This window comes from Larus michahellis, chromosome 7 (assembly GCF_964199755.1).
Source record: "Larus michahellis chromosome 7, bLarMic1.1, whole genome shotgun sequence".
NCBI classification, from domain to species: Eukaryota; Metazoa; Chordata; class Aves; order Charadriiformes; family Laridae; genus Larus; species Larus michahellis.
This window is the reverse complement of record NC_133902.1, coordinates 31,640,534-31,656,154: the sequence shown is the minus strand read 5'-3', so window position 1 is coordinate 31,656,154 and position 15,621 is coordinate 31,640,534. Positions and strand designations below refer to the sequence as shown.

Genomic DNA, 15,621 nt, shown 5'->3' with positions numbered 1-15,621 from the left:
CTTCCACACTACTCTAAAGGCTCTGCAGCATACAGACTGCCCTGAAGAGGAACAGATTACTTTAACATAGAAAAGCTGGCACGTGAAAGAAACTTTGTTTCTCTGTATGCTGAGTTTACAGCTGTTGGATCTTACCCATATGAAGCTTTAATTTCTGTCCAAAATAATACTAAAATAATACTGATATTTTAGGCCTGGACAAGCTAACCGTACCATACCAGAAGGCAGGTGCGCTGCCTGGATACTCTGCATTCCTGAACACAACTTTGATTCCTCCTTCACATAAGCACTGGGAGGTCACTGCATTATACAAGCACTTTTAAGCGTGCATATTTAGTTTTGAAAGTAAATTCATATTTTCACAGTTCCTAGGATAAAAAAAAAAAAGACTATTTGGATAAGTTTAAAGAGCATTCGTTTTCTTCTATAACTTTTGTGTATAATGTTTCAATTGATCAAGCCCTTTATAACAGCACTTTGTCACAGCGTATTGCTTTATCGGAAAAGCACAGAGCAAGGATGACTTGCCACAGAAGCCTCATCACAAAACCCAGGCACATCTCACAAAACCATACCCACCTCTACGCACTCCAGTTTATGTACCTGTCAAAGAGGTTAAGCCAAAGAAAGCTGATGTAGCAGGAACAAAAACAAATCCTCTTACTGCCCTGCCTGGGGCTAAGAAGCCATAAAAACACCATCTCTTACATTTTGTCCTTTTTGTATCACCCGCCAAAAAGTAAAGGCTCTTGCCAGGAAGAGTCGGTCCAGATACAGGACACTTATTGCCTTATGAACAATTTTTTTTTTTTCCTTAATCACCAGCATAACCTTGAAGGGAAGGGACACCCCACTGACTTTAACCAGTTTGCTGCAACCCTGTTTTAACCCCCTCGCCCTGTCCGGAGAGGCCCCGGCCGCAGCCCGCCTTCCCCCCGCAGCACCGCGGGGAAGCCGCCTCGCCCCGCCCCGCCCCGCCCCGCCCGGCCCCGCCGCCCGCTCCCGGGGCCCGGGCCCGGGCCCTGCGGCACCCCCCGCCCCGCCCCGCCCCGGCCCACCTGTGGGGCTCTCGGGCAGGATGGGGCTCCAACGGAGCCGCCGGGCGCTCAGCACCACGTCGCAGCTCCTCTTGCTGATCTCGAAGATGCCCCTGAGGAGCGGCTCCTCTCCCGCCTCGGCCGGCGGGGCCGCCGCCGGCAGCGGGGCCACTCGCCGCCGCCGCTCCTCGGGCGCTGCCGCTGAGAAGCGAGCGGCGCCCCCAGCCGTCGCCTGCGCCCCCCGCTCGGGCCAGGCCCGTCGCTGCGAGCGGAGGGAGGGGGCCGAGGCTCCCAGCATGGCGGCGGCACCGCCACCCCGCCAAACCGGCCCGCTGCCGGCGTCCCGGCTGCTGCCAAGGCAGCGCCCGCCCCGCCCCGCGGGCGGGGCCGCGGCCGCCCAGGGGCCGGCGGGAGGGCGCCCGTTCCGGGCCGGGAGAGGCGGTGTCGCACGCGCGGCCGGCCGTCCCCTCACAGGCAGCGGCGGGAGAGGAGCGGGCCGGGCTGTCCGGGGCTCTTCGCGGGGGAAACCTCTCCCTCCGCCGCTGAGCGGGAGCGGAGCCCTCGCTGCTGCCGGTGGGTCACGGAGACCGGGCCGGTGCCGCGGCCCTCCTACTACCCGCTGAGGCCTCCCCGGGACCCCAAGTTGGGTACGGTAACAGCGGGAACGGTTCACAGGCACTCGGGCTTCTTACGGTTCTGTTCCCCTGAGTTACTCCCCCGAGGAGAGCAATGAAGGAATTCCTATACTATGCCAATACTCGATGATCTTTGGGGTCCTTTCCAACCCGAACCCTTCTGTGATTCCCTAGCTACAGAAGCTTGTTTTGTCAGATTACCGCGTGTCTTCTGCTTTCCTGTTGACACGAAACGGGTGTGATTATTTAGCTTTAGAAAACTGCAACATGAAGTTGTAATAGCCCTTTCATACTAAAAAGGTCCAGTTTTTCACAGGTTGTGTCTATGGCTTAGCCTTAAGATAAATACCGTGCTGACATCCCTGCTGCAAAACAGGGTATGATCGTAAACCTAGGCGGAGGTATCACAATTATACATACCCTTATAACAATGTGGGAACACAGTGACTCAGAATCGAATAAAAACTCATACATTAGACTCTCCATCAAGCGGTAAATGCAGAAAGCGTACCCAGAATGTTGCACAGTCATCCCGCACCCTCAAAGCTTCAACGCGGAGCAGGGGAGACACGCTTCTTTGCTCCCGCTCTGTAAATGATAGATTTTACTGTCTGGAGGTGTGACAGCTTTACTCACAGGTGCTGTAAGATTGACTGATGACAATCACGTTACAGCTCTGGCATCAATTCCCATTTATAAGGTGCTCCTGAGCCCGTAAGGGCTTAACTTGAAGGAAAACAGCAAGGTGGGTTTTTTTTAGTTCTGAGTTGTATGATGTCATGTTGGCTTATTAGTGCATGAAAAGGACATTTTTAAACATGCAGTTTAGTAATTTTATCTCTAGTATTTATAAGACAAATATACATTGCCCCTCTAAAAAATAAAGTGATAAATTAAAAATATTGCCTTTGGCAGGTCAATATACATTACAGTTCAAGCCACATGTCAAAAATATCCAAGGCTCTTCCTATGATTTATGTCGCTTTAGAAGAGAAATGCTGTTACAGGTAAGGAAATCTCATTGTCTGCAATCAAACCAGCCGAGAGCCCACGAGATGATACATGATTTCACAACTGTTAAGCTGCCTTCCTTAATAGTTCCAGAAAAACCTGTACCAAGCCGCTAATTATATAGCTAAGAAAAGTTACAAGACGCATTTTAAAAGTCGCTACAGTACAGCTCTTTGGTACATATTTCCACCTAGTACTTTGCCAAGTTTAAAGTACGCTCTGAATACTTGTTAAATATACAACCTGTAAATGCTCTTCGGTTTTCATCGAGCCATTGATACAGCTTTCACTGCAGTGCAGCCCTCACCAATTTGCCTTTCTGAATCATAACACGACTGTATAGTTTCTGCTTGCTTAAAGCTGTTAGTGTCAATAGTCTTATTCTGACTTTAATTTTGTCAATATTTTTTGTCCCTTAGATCTTCTTTGTTGGGATATAAGTATCTTGACTGCAGAGTAATTGGATAAAATAAAGTGTAAACAATTGAAATTATGTGTAAACTATGGAAGTTTAATGCAAAATAGTATTTTTTTGCCTAAAGATAACCGAGTGACAAAGCAAGAAAAACTGGGAGCCAAACAAACAAGCTTGCTTTACCAATTTATCATTCTGGTACAACAGTAGATGAACCAATTAAACTTGTGTCTGTTATTTGGCATCGGTGATCTTTAATGTGTTTGCGTTGATGTCATTCAAAAGGAAAGCTAAATCATTAACTAGAAGATAAAGCACAACATGAAACTGGATATAGTTGAATCAATTTTGAGGCTGTGTGCCCTTTATAATCCCCTGTAGTCATTTGTATTTTTTTCTGGGACCATTTATTAACCCATCCCATCTATGTATATAATATATTGTCGCCAGGTAATTTCTCATAAGGTACAGGAAAGGATAAGCTGATAACTGTCTTAGCACTATAAAATAATACTGTTTTCAGGACCATCAGTAGAAGACTTACAGTTCCTAAGAGACTTGTAATACCCTTTGATTAATGTCATTAAAACTTCTGCACCTTTTTATTGGCATTGCTTGAAAGGAGTATTAAATCAGTAACTTAAGATACTAAAATCATAGAATCCTTTAAGTTGGAAATAACCTTTAAGATCACCGAGTCCAGCCATAAACCTAACGCTGTCCAGTCCACCACTAAACCATGTCCCTCAGTGCCACATCCACACATCTTTTAATGTAGTAAAAACATAAAATAGTAAGAGAACTGCATACAGTAACAAAAACCGTAGGAGGAACATACAAGCCTATTCACTCTTTGTTCACAAATGCTCAGTCCCCACAATCCTTCGTAAGTCTGAGACACACACTTTTTCCTGGGTGGAAAAAATTATATTCTAAGCAAATCTACTCTTCTTTTAAATATCAAAACTTTCATATTTGTACATTGAATTTGGAAATAATACATAATAGTCCAGCAATATCGTTTTTATCTGTTTTCCAGACTATGTCTGGAACTCTCACACATAGAACTTCTTGTCCTCTCTTGTAAGAAGGGTAGTGTGTATTGATGATCCCATGTAGTATCTGGTGTGATGTTCCCATATTAGAGAAAAAAAAGTGAGACACAAGACAAACAGTAAATAAGTTGCAGGAACTGTATAGTAGACAACAAAATAGCGTAGAGCACTGAACTTACATGTAATGGCCTTGATTTCATCTAAATCATTTATCATAACCAGAATTGGAAGTGGAGCATATAAGTACTTGTGATGACAGAGTGATCAAGGGACATCTAGAAATACAGTATGCTGCATGAGGAACAGAGATGATGTAGAAGGCATTGCAAATCACCCAAAGCAGCTGAGGTGTGTTTTACTTTCCTGTTCTCTCATGCGTATTTTGATTCAATGGCAACAGATACATGAACATAGAGAAGCCCTATTCACCTCTTAATAGGGAGGACATTTTTTTACAAAAATACTACAAATTAAATTTTGCAGCTCTTCAGAGAGCCTCCAGAAGTATTCTTCAAATATTTATAAATATTTCATGTTTTCCATGCATAAAGCAACTCTGTCTTTGAATTTAATGTACCTCCTTTAATTTAAATATGCAGTACACAAGGACATTTAGTTCATCAGCAGTTCTCTACAAGACGTAGCTATTCTCTTTTTCTAGTGATAGGGATGGAAGGTGTGCGTTCTTACAGTATACCAGGAATTTTAAAAAAAATCATAGAACTGACTCCACAAAACATTTTTGTGCTGTGTTTTATAGTCTGAATGCCAGGTTACTCTATTGCTCCATTTTACTTGCTTAGAGAGCCAGTAGAGCTGCCTTAGAAATTGTCTTAACATTTTTTGTTTTAAATAAATAGCTCAAGTAAAGTAGAAAGGGCAAAAATGGGGCAGGGGACACACCAGAAAGGGAAGAAAAGTCATTGTCAGAGCACAGCAAGGGCCAGCAAGCAAAAGGGGGGACACCCCCCCCAGCCCCGGGCTAGCAAGGCAAGGGCCTTTTTGGCCAGGACCCACCTGATGGTATCTGAGCAAGGTCAGCTAGGGGAGGGTGCTAGGATCCCCCCAAGAATCCAAATCATCAGGCAAATTCATAATGACGAGGCAGGGCTGAGACTAGGCCATCAGTTTGCAGATTAGGATTAGCAGAGTTTGTAGCCAGATCAGGACCATAACTGAACTGAAGACCATCATCTCCAAAAGAAGAGTTTGTAGCCCCAGGTTGAGCTTAAATAGACCTCCAGACCCTTGGGCGGGGTTGGTGGGGTGTTGCAGGTGGGGCTGGTCAGGGTTTTTAAGGCTTGGTAGGGCCCTAGTGGCTGGAAGTGCAAGAGGAATATCAAGGAAGAATGAGGGTACCCTACCCTACCCTACCCTACCCTACCCTACCCTACCCTACCCTACCCTACCCAGTAAAGCTAAGGGTAGCTATAGGTCAGGTAAGGCCCCATACACTTGATCAAGGTGAGCAGAACTATATGTAGCCAAGTTCAGCTAAGAGTATAGATAGACTTATTGCAATGAGGTAGGTCCAACATCAAGCTGAAAAGCAGACTCAGCAGGTCAGGGTCTGGCCTGGTGATAGGAGCCAGTGTCAGTTCTAGCCTAGCAGCCCTTAGGGAAGTCTATACTGTCAAGGTGGGTCCAAGGTCAAGTGAGGATATCAAGTCTGTGGGGAGGGTCATCATATGGCCAGGTACAGGTATGGCTGCAGTATCATGAAGGCAGATACCAGGTGCGAGATCCTCTTCTTAAGCAATTTTTGATGGAGGGGGATCCCCCTTGGGGTTTCTCAGAGCTTGTTCTCAGCAGTCTAGACCTGGAGGAGATGTTGCTCCATGCCAGGGTACACATGCCTGTGCACAAGGCCACTAAACTAGGAGAGAGCAGCATCCTATGGGCTCAGACAAGAGGTAATAGGAAATAAGGACATGAGCTAACCTCCCCTTGATTAACAGTGTTTCTGGATGAAGGAAATCATCTGTTGCTGTCTAGGTGCTAGGAAGTAGTGGGAGTCTCAGAATGCTTTTCTAGAAGAACCCTGTGTAGAGAAGAGGTAGGACAACCTCTGGCAGAAGTAGCAAGTGAGGGAAATATAGCTAGTGTTTACTGAAGGACAACAAGCAGGTAAAGCAAGCTATTGGAAAACAGATCCTCTCCCCTTGAGAAAAATGGGTAGAAAAATGTAATGAGGTAAATAGGCAAGAAATGGGAAGGCCAGTTTTAGATTCATGGAAGAGATGAGGGGACGCTGTGGGGAAAATACCTTATGTCCAATCTGGAGGATTCAACTGGATGTTTCTGGTAGCTGCCTTGTTTCAGTGGCTAATAGAGATTTGCTTCTGGAAAAATTCGGATTTTGAAATTGGCAGCATACCCTTGGCTTGTAGGTTTTTCTGGCTACAGTGTCTGTTTATACAATGAAGGTTTACTGGGTAGTCACTTCAACTGTTCCTTCCCAAATATTAGCTCTCCCAAGTGTGTTCCCTTCTTCTATTGCTACTCTAGAAAAGAATCTTTTATAGTTCTCAATATTAATTCATGTCCGTTGTGTTGTTTTTCCTTGACTTCAAAGAAGAGACATCAAGCAGAGCAGCAAACTTTTCACACAATAAGTGAAGTCATAAATTATTCTGAAGAAAAATGGCATCAATAGTCTATAGAAGCAAGCATTGCTGCTGCTAGACATCTTTCTGTATGTCTGAAAAGGAGAAGGAAAACGTCTAAAATAAAGAGAAAGAAGAGCAGTTAGAAAAGAAAGTCTGAAGTTGTGGAGACAGACAAATCTGTGCAAAGAGGAGAAGAAGAATGAGTGAAATTATTGTGCAGGAATAAGAAGCAGCAAACTACTACAAGCTAGGAAACTGAAAGCCAGGGCTGATATTCTGTGTTTTACATACCCTGTAGGCAACCTAAATACTTAAGAGAATGCTTTGAGAGCATTGTCAGTTTTAATTTTGTATTGCATAGCTTCTGACAGTTTGTTAAATACATATATGAATTATTTAAAAAATGCTTATGTACCTATTTAAAGAACAGTCTATTTGTAGATTTTCAGCTCACTGTTTCAACACGCATTCATGTACTGTGTTTCTCAAGCCTTTTTGTAATATGGGATTTTCAGCTAAGGAAAAAGTGTAGACCATTTATAATTTCTGAAATAATTACTATACAACCCATCTTGGTCAATTAAATCCAATTTCTGCATATTTTCCTTGGTACGGCACCAGGCAGAACTCCAAGTTTTCATTTCTGTGAGTTCTTCCTCAATAGAAATGAGCAAGAACTTGAGTGGGGTTGGTTTGTTTTTTATCTTTAGATACCAGATACATATAAACAAGAGAAGTGGATTTTAACTCTGTAGTTTCTAAAACTATTTCACAAGATGGTTCTTTGTACAGAAGTACTGTGTTTTTTTCTTTCCTTTTTTTTAAAAAAAGGAGACTCATATTTTGCATATGTCAAAAGCAATTGTCACAGAGGATCCACTTTTGATCAGTTACAATACTGAAATAATTGCAAGAATTTTTACTATTACAGATGATAGAAAAAGGTTTGTTTTACTTGCTCTCAAGACTTAGTTTAGAATTATTTCTATTAATTCCTATTACCTTTGTGATTGTATGTTGCTTTTTATATTAGTTTATTAAAATTCTAGAACTGTTATCTTCTGGAGAAAGTGATGTTCTCTTGGCTTCTGGTGGATTCTTGGTTATCCTTGAATCTACTTCCCTGTGCCTGGGGAGTCCTCCTGAAGACATTGGGCCAAAGTCTGATGATGTTCAGGCACATTTTTCATTTGGGCTAGGTACAACCTGAGGCTTCAGATGCCTCTCAGGCATCTTGTGGATGTAACCTGGAATTCCATGATTTCAGACCCCTCTGTCGTAGCTGGGGCCTCAGCTGTATCACAGGCAACCATGAGTCTGCAATTACTGGACTACTCTTCTGTTGCTTCAGAAAACAAAGAAGGGAAAAGCTGCAAGCCATGACTGTTACTCATGCACTGTACCTGCAGAGATTTCACCAGGGTCTTCTCAAACATGCACTGGTGGCAGAACAATTTCTGTTGTCAGAAGTATGGCATAAAGAAGAAGGGAAAGGCCATTGGTCCCAACAAGCCATAAAAATTGAGTCCTAGGCCTCCACTGGATGACCCAGCATGTGTGTGGGTATGACTCAACCCCAGAGTTTCCTCTGCATGTGGAAGTTAGATAATCCCACTGTAGCCTTAGTTAATTAGTGATCTGTTCCTAGGAGAGGAACAGTGTGAGTAATTCTTTCCATTGAAAGAGACCTTGATAGACCTTCCTGTGGGAGTCATGAGCAGAGATTTCAAGATTTGGCTTGATATTAACAGTAAGAAAAACTAAATATCATGGAAGCATCAGAAGCAGTAGCAAAGGGGTGTGGGGAGGGGATCATCTCCAATATTTTATAAGGGTGGGGGGGAAAAAAAGCCCTAAACTAATTGAAATAACAAAACTCACAAGTGATTTGTAAAATGGAGGCTCTAGTTACCAAAATGCCTAATTAATTTTCCTTATTAGGTTGCTCATAACATTAAAATATTATTTTCTCCAAAGTATCACAGTAGCAAACGTTCAGACAGCCTAGGTAGATCTTTAAAGTAAATTGCATTGGCTAGAGGAGTTGAATTTTGTTATTAACCGTGGAAAAAGAAAAGGTAATTGAAAAGGTTTCTTGTGGTTTGGAAATGCCTTCCAAATATTCATTAAACATTTAAGCGACTAAATTTGCAGAATATGTTCCTGACATTGGCACTGGTTCTGTGGTATTTCTCTCATCAGATGGAAGTACTGTGTGTTATGCAGAGTGCATTCATGCATAAACAATATCATTTTCATAAATTAAAACCTCCCCTGCAGAAGGAACATCTGTGCCTGCCTTTGAATAAAAGATGGTGGCATGTGAGTTGCCCCTTGACTGACTAGAAGAATCCTTATGCTTAAGAAGGCGGCACACAACCAAAAGGCGAGCAAGCCTAGGTCAGCTTTTTCAATTTTATCTGAAAAATTGTCATTCATTTCCCCACCTCGGGTTATCTAGGGTATATTTAGCTGTGTTGCCACTGACTGGGAAAGGTTAATCAGGTGCTGGAAAAGTTGCCTTTTGCTTTCTTCCTTTTCAGATGCAGCAACAGTTTTGGAGTGCAGAGCTGCGGGCTCAGGCGAAGCACAGGGAGGTGCTGCAAAAATGCATCAGCCAGCGTCGCAATTAATTTTCAGCCTGTTTTTAGCACGAAAGACTGGCCGTGAAGGTGCTGCCATACTAATACTGGTTTGCAGCGCTTATGCATCATATTTCCATAGCTATAAACACCGTTAAAATAGAAGTCAATAGCTTGATTTCTCATGAAAAAAAATGCCCTCATCCAGAGGAGAGCCTGTTCATTTTCGGCGGGGTTTAAGTGAAATATTTAGGAAATACCTCTGTTTTGTGACAGATAAATACCTTCGTATAAGGTATTTCGGGGAATCTCTTAAATCTGTTTCTGAGGGTCGGAGGCAAAGACCTGTTGATAATTGTTCCTGGTCATTAGGGGAATTGCTTTCCCGCAGGTTGTGTCTCCGGGTTTCTTAAACCCCGGAATAATCAGTGAAGATTAAAGAAACACATGTTTCGCGTCTGGGATTGGGGCGGGGGGGGGAGACGGCGAATCGATAGCGCTGGATCCGGGGCTGGCTTGCGGGGGCGGGGGGGGGGGAAGGAGCACCTGCTGCCGGCGGGGCCGAAACGGCATTTTCCCGGTGTGCCGGTGCCCGGGGCGGGGGGCGTGGGCTGAGAGGGGAGCCCGGCGGGTGGGCGGCAGCCGTGGGGCTGAGCCTCGCCGCCCGTGGGCCGCCGCAGCGGCCGACGCAGCCCGAACCGGCAGCCGCAGCTCCGGGATGGGGCGGCGGGGGGGAACCGCGTTTCTGCCCCCTTTTCCCTAATTCAACAAATCAGCATTGCAAATGGCCGGTTTCGCTGTAAACAAACGAACACAACACACACACACACCCAGCCCTTCCCTCGGAACCCCTCACGGTAAGTAAAGATTCCGTGTCCTTTTTTTAGTCCAATTTTATTCTACAAATAATAAGTGTCGCACCTTTCATGAGCTATTCGAATAAAACAATAATCCCATAGGAATTACTTACACTAAGAAAAATAATAATAATAATAATCATCATCACATTTAAGGAGAAATGCAACATTCGACCAAATGTTCAATACTATGTTGTTGCCAAAGGATGGATGTTTTTTCTAAAATCCCAGTGTGCATTACACCATAATATACAGGATTACAAACAAAATTACAGTACAGATTGATTCCAGTTGAACCAGCGTTACATTTCAAACAGCACTTATTCTGGACTGCATTGTACATGCAATAGCTATTGTTCTAATTACGGATTAAATGGTTTGAATTTGTTTCAAGCTACCGTACTAATCGACTACAATAGGTATATAGCCCGACTTTAACAACCTGATTAGTTTTAGGTTCCGATTTATAAGATGAGCATATGACAACCACGGATTGTGTGAACATGTATAAAATCATGCATTTATATCGCCTGGAAACATTAACATCTTCAAGTTCTCTTCAAAAAAAACCACGGAATGCCAAGGGGTTCAAAGACTAAAAAGAAACAGTGCAAATTGTATGTGATAGTCAAGCAGCTTTCGATTTAAAAAGGGTGTTGGCATTTGCTTATAATCTTTATATACAAGTTTGTGCAAGTCATGTGTTGAATTGATATGTTTTAATAGAAAATAAAAGTCTCTCGTTCTTATATCTTCTCAAGACCTAGGGGATCTGGTTCTTGTTGTAGGGGGGAAAGGAAAAATTAAAAAAAAAAAAAAAAAACCAACAAAAAAGAAAAGACAAATAATAATAAAAAAGATACTTTAATGGGAAAGAAATTGCCCGGATTGTGCATTTTTTTTTCTTCTTCAACTATTTGAAAGGAAAGAAGTGCTAAGGCAACATAACTTCTCTAAGCACTTTTCTGCTGGTTTAAATTAGTTAAATTATTTTGTATAAATTAGATATAATTCTACCTTTCCAATATGTATAAAAATTGATGAAGCTGCATGGTTTAAAATAGGAAATTCACGTTATAAAAAGTCATTAAAAATTCTGTACAAAATCACAACAAAATAATTCAGCATGGGAAAGGTAAGAAGTAGTAAAACGTTGGTTGAAAAATATAGATTTCATATATATTTTGTAATTGGCCCATCGCTAGTTTAAAAATTGCATAGATCCTAATTATTGCTTGTGATTTTTTTTTTTTGTCATCCCGATCAGGTAATTGTCGCGATCCCAGTGCCCCTTACCCCCGAATTTACAGCTTCGCCCCGAGGGGCAGAAGCGGGACAGAAGGTGAGCGGGGGACGCGGCGGCCCCCGAAGGCAGCGGCGGGACCCTCCGGGCTGCCCCCTGTAAACAAGGCGGTGGCCACCGGCGGGCGACGGGGCTCGCCGCGGGAAGGGGGACGGGGAAGAGGGTGGGGAGAGGCTCAGTCGTGGAAGATGGCGTTGAGCTGGGCGCTGAGGACCCGCTCGTGGTGGGGGTGACCCTCGTAGGGCGCCAGGCCGTCGACGGGGATCTCGCAGCGCGAAGCGGCGGCGGCGGGCGGGAAGATGGCGGCGTGGGCGGGGGCGGCGGCCAGCGCGGCGGCGGCGGCGGGGTAGTGCATGGTGAAGGCGTAGCTCTTGTCGAAGTCGGCGGCCGGTTCGTGCTTGAAGGAGAAGTTGCCGTTGACGCTGAGGGGCGGGCTGAGGGGCCCGTCGAAGGCGGGGCTGGCGCCCTCCGCCAGGCCGCTCTCGAAGAAGGGGTCGAGCGCGGCGCCGTAGGCGTGGGGCGGCTTGAGGTGGAAGAGGTGGGAGCTGTCCATGGTGCCGTAGGGCGGGCTGGGCAGGCCCGGGGACTGGTAGGGGTAGGGGTGGGCCGGGAAAGGGCCGCCCCCCGCCGCCGCCGCCGCCGCCGCCACGTGTGGCGGCACCTCCTGGCTCTGCTCCGGCAGGAAAGTCCGCGGGTTGAGCTGCAGGCAGCCGGCCACCAGGTTGGTGGTGGGCTGGGAGAGGCCCTTGCAGAGGGTCTGCACGAAGGAGACCAGGTCCGGGCTCTTGCCCGAGCGCAGGATCTCGGAGAGCGCCCAGATGTAGTTCTTGGCCAGGCGCAGGGTCTCGATCTTGGAGAGCTTCTGCGTCTTGGAGTAGCAGGGCACCACCTTCCGCAGGTTGTCCAGGGCCGCGTTGAGGCCATGCATGCGGTTGCGCTCCCGGGCGTTGGCCTTCATGCGCCGCAGCTTGAACCGCTCCATGCGCGCCTTGGTCATCTTCTTCTTCTTGGGGCCCCGCCTCTTGGGCTTCTGGTCGTCGTCCTCCTCCTCCTCCTCTTCTTCCTCCTCTTCGTCCAAGTCGTCCTCCTCGTCCTCCTCCTCGCCGTTCCGCAGCGAGTCCTCCTCGGCCTCGGCGTGCAGACCCTCCAGGTCCTCCTCCTTCTTGTCCACCTCGTGCTCCTCGTCCTGGGAGCTGAGGCACTCGTCCGTCCAGCTCGGGGGCCCCTGGGGCTGGGGCTCGCCCATCAGCCCGCTCTCGCTGTACGACTTGGTCATGGTGAGCCTCTGCGCCGCCGAGGGGACAGAAGAGAGACGTGTCAGCACCTGCACCGGCGGCCGCGGCCCCGCGCAGCCACCCGTCCCTCCCCCGTTACCACCCTCCCGTCCCTCCCGAGGGAAGCCCCGGCTTCCCCACGGTGCCAGCTCAAACTTTTAATTGTCTCCGCGGTCCTGCCTTATAATTAAGTTGACATATGTTCAAGTGCCATTATGTAACTCGCTGATATTAGAGGGGAATATAAGCAGATTACGTGTGCGGGAGGCAGCCTGGGCGGCACGACGCAGGCAGACCAAGCGGTGGTATTTTTTTTTTTTTAAAGAAAAACAAAACAAAAACAATCAGACACCAAAAAATACGTTTCCTGAGTCGGGGAGGGAGAAAGGCGTGGGGGGGCACACGCAGGACACTCACAGTGACAGACGGCCGCCTCTGATGCCTGTCCCCGTCGTTCTCCGCCGCCTTGCGCGGGGCTCCCGTGCCGCCCCGACGGGCGCCGGGCACCGACCACCTGCTCCCTTGACCGACTCAGCTCGTCCTCTCCCGGCGAGCATCCCCCGGTCCCGCCTGCGTCCCCGGGACTACCGCCGGCTGCCCGCAGCGGGGTGGCGAGCAGCGGCGCTGCGCGGCCCCCGCCCGCGGTAACAGGTGCGGGACCGGTCCCGGCTTTTCGTCTCCGCCATCCCCTCCGCCGCAGACAGGGCATCCTCCCCCCGCTCCCCGCAGCGGCCCCTTCGTGAGGGGTTGCGTCCGCCCTCCGATCGCACTGGGCACACCGGGGAGGAACAATGCCGCCCGCCCGCCCGCCGGGGGACCGCGGCGGCAGCCCGCAGCGCAGGAGAGGGAGCTGGAAGTTAGGATGTGTATAGGTGGAAGCAGAGAGACATATATAATATGTATGCGTGTAGATGGACGCACACGTACATATTTATATGTGTATGGACGCACATACACATTTACAGACATATGTATGGAAGCAAATATATATTTACATATATATATGTATACTTATATATATATATATATATGTGCGGATGGATGGATACAGGTGTGCACGCACACAGCTGCCGGCACACACCGGCAGGAACAACCGCCGCTTCCCACGCCCGCAAGCGACACCATAACACCGAAGCCGCCCCGGCCGAGGCGGGTCCCGCCCGCCCCGACCCCGCAGGCTCCCCGGTAGGGAGGAGAACCCCGTTTTTCCGTTACCTCCGTTGCTCAGCCTCTCCGGCGCGGTGACGGTCTCATAACCCCTCCGTGCGAGGGCAGCCGCCTGTGTCGTGCGGTACGGTGCGGTGGTTTTGTGTGTTGTGGTGTTTTGGTGTTTTTTTTTGTTTTTTTTTTTTTTTTTCCCCGAGGTTGCGCAGCGCCGGGCTCCCCCGTTATATAGCGGCACCGAGGATGCTCGGCGAGGGGCGGGGGGTGGGATGGGGAGGGAAAAGGAGGCCGGTCACCGGGACCTGGCTCTGCCGCCGCCGATCGCCACCGCCCCAACGCGCCTGCGCCCCGCCCCGCGCCCCGCCCCGCCCGCCGGCACGCGCCATATGGCCGCCCACGTCAGGCGCGGCGGTGGCCGTCCCCCCCCCCCCCGCCTCATCCCTGTATCCCCCCCCCTTTCCCCCCCCCACCTTGTGACGCCCCTTATTTGTATGCGGACGCGCGCCCGCCCGTTGAGTCGCCACGCCCTTTGTGGCCCGCCGGGCGACGCCATCTGTCACCGAACGGACATCCCCCCCAGCCCCCCCGGCGGCAGCGGGGCGGGCGAGGTGCGGAGCGGAGCTACCGCTCCGCTCCGCACCTCGCCCGCCCCGCTGCCGCCGGGGGGGGGGGTCCTTCCCCGACACGCGTATCCTCATTGTTCCCATTGTTCCGGGGTGCAGCCTCCGCGGGTCCCCACCGCCACCCACTCCCCCTCCCTCCTTATCAGCCTTTGACCCCCGGAGCCTCCCTGTCTCCGTCCTTCCCGCCGCCACAGGCACCCGTGGGTTTCTCCCGGGGGAAGGGGACACATACGGCGTCCCGGGGCTGCTGTCCCCCTCGGTGTGTCCTGCCGTCTGTTCCCGCTTTCCCCGTTTTTGGTTGGGTTTTTTGTTGTTGTTGTGGGGTTGTTTTTTGGTTTTTGTTTTTTTTTTTTTTTTGGATGGAAATGCCGCTTTGAAAGTCTTTAAACGCCGCGGCGCAGTTTGCGAACGCCGCCGAAACTCTCGAGGTGCGCTTTAACGGGGGGAGATCTCCATCCCTTGCGTGATAACGCGGGGAGCTTTGCTACCGGCACGCGTTATCCGGAGATTTAATCAATAAAAAGAAATAATTTATTTTCGCCTCATGCGGCTTTAAACGCGAAACCAATAATTCCGCCCCGCGGAGACCGATCCGAAAGATATTTTTCCAGGTCGGGTTATTTTTACAACGTTTCTCTCCTGTTCGTGACCTACATAGCCCTGGGACTGGCGGGGCGGCAGGAGGGGACTCCGGGGGATGTTTGCCTCCTCGGTAATCAAATACGAAGGGCAACCGGCTGCGTTTTGTTAATTTCCAAGCTGGCCGGTTTCTCCGTACGAAGCGAGGGGCGGCAGCCGTGGCGTGTGCCCGCCGGGCCGGGCTGCAGCGGGGCACGCTCGGGTCACCGGCGGCTGCGGCCCTTCCCAGGGGCACGGCCGGGAGGGCAGCGCCGGTGCGAGCCTTTGCCCGTGGCGAGTCCCTGTCTGCCCTCAGAGATGCCCCCGAGGCGGGGGCCGGGAGGATGCCCGCGTTCCGGGCCGGCCGCCCCCTCGGGAGTGCGACCCCGTTAACGGGGCGCTGCTGGGGCTGCCGCGCTGCTGAAGGGGAGGGGGTTT

At 48.9% G+C, this 15,621-nt stretch overlaps 2 protein-coding genes across 3 annotated transcripts in view; both read right to left on the bottom strand.

Annotated features, from left to right (window-relative positions):
- CERKL (CERK like autophagy regulator) overlaps positions 1-1,463 on the bottom strand; it is a 58,609-nt gene extending 57,146 nt beyond the window's left edge. Inside the window, exon 1 of the mRNA XM_074593659.1 lies at positions 1,059-1,463. Coding sequence (XP_074449760.1) covers positions 1,059-1,335 — 277 coding nt within the window. The 5' untranslated portion in view covers positions 1,336-1,463. The remainder of the gene's footprint in view (positions 1-1,058) is intronic.
- An 8,766-nt stretch (positions 1,464-10,229) lies between these two features.
- NEUROD1 (neuronal differentiation 1) lies at positions 10,230-14,332 on the bottom strand. 2 transcript variants are annotated; one of them, XM_074593657.1, is made up of 2 exons: positions 13,196-14,332; positions 10,230-12,789 (listed from the first exon to the last, which is right to left on the bottom strand). In XM_074593657.1, the coding sequence occupies exon 2, from the start codon at positions 12,778-12,780 to the stop codon at positions 11,680-11,682; it is 1,101 nt and encodes a 366-aa protein (XP_074449758.1). In that variant the 5' UTR covers positions 12,781-12,789; positions 13,196-14,332; the 3' UTR covers positions 10,230-11,679. The 2 variants fall into 2 exon arrangements, with proteins under 2 accessions (XP_074449758.1, XP_074449757.1); XM_074593656.1 differs by having other exon boundaries at positions 13,994-14,329.
- Between the last annotated feature and the right edge of the window lie 1,289 nt (positions 14,333-15,621).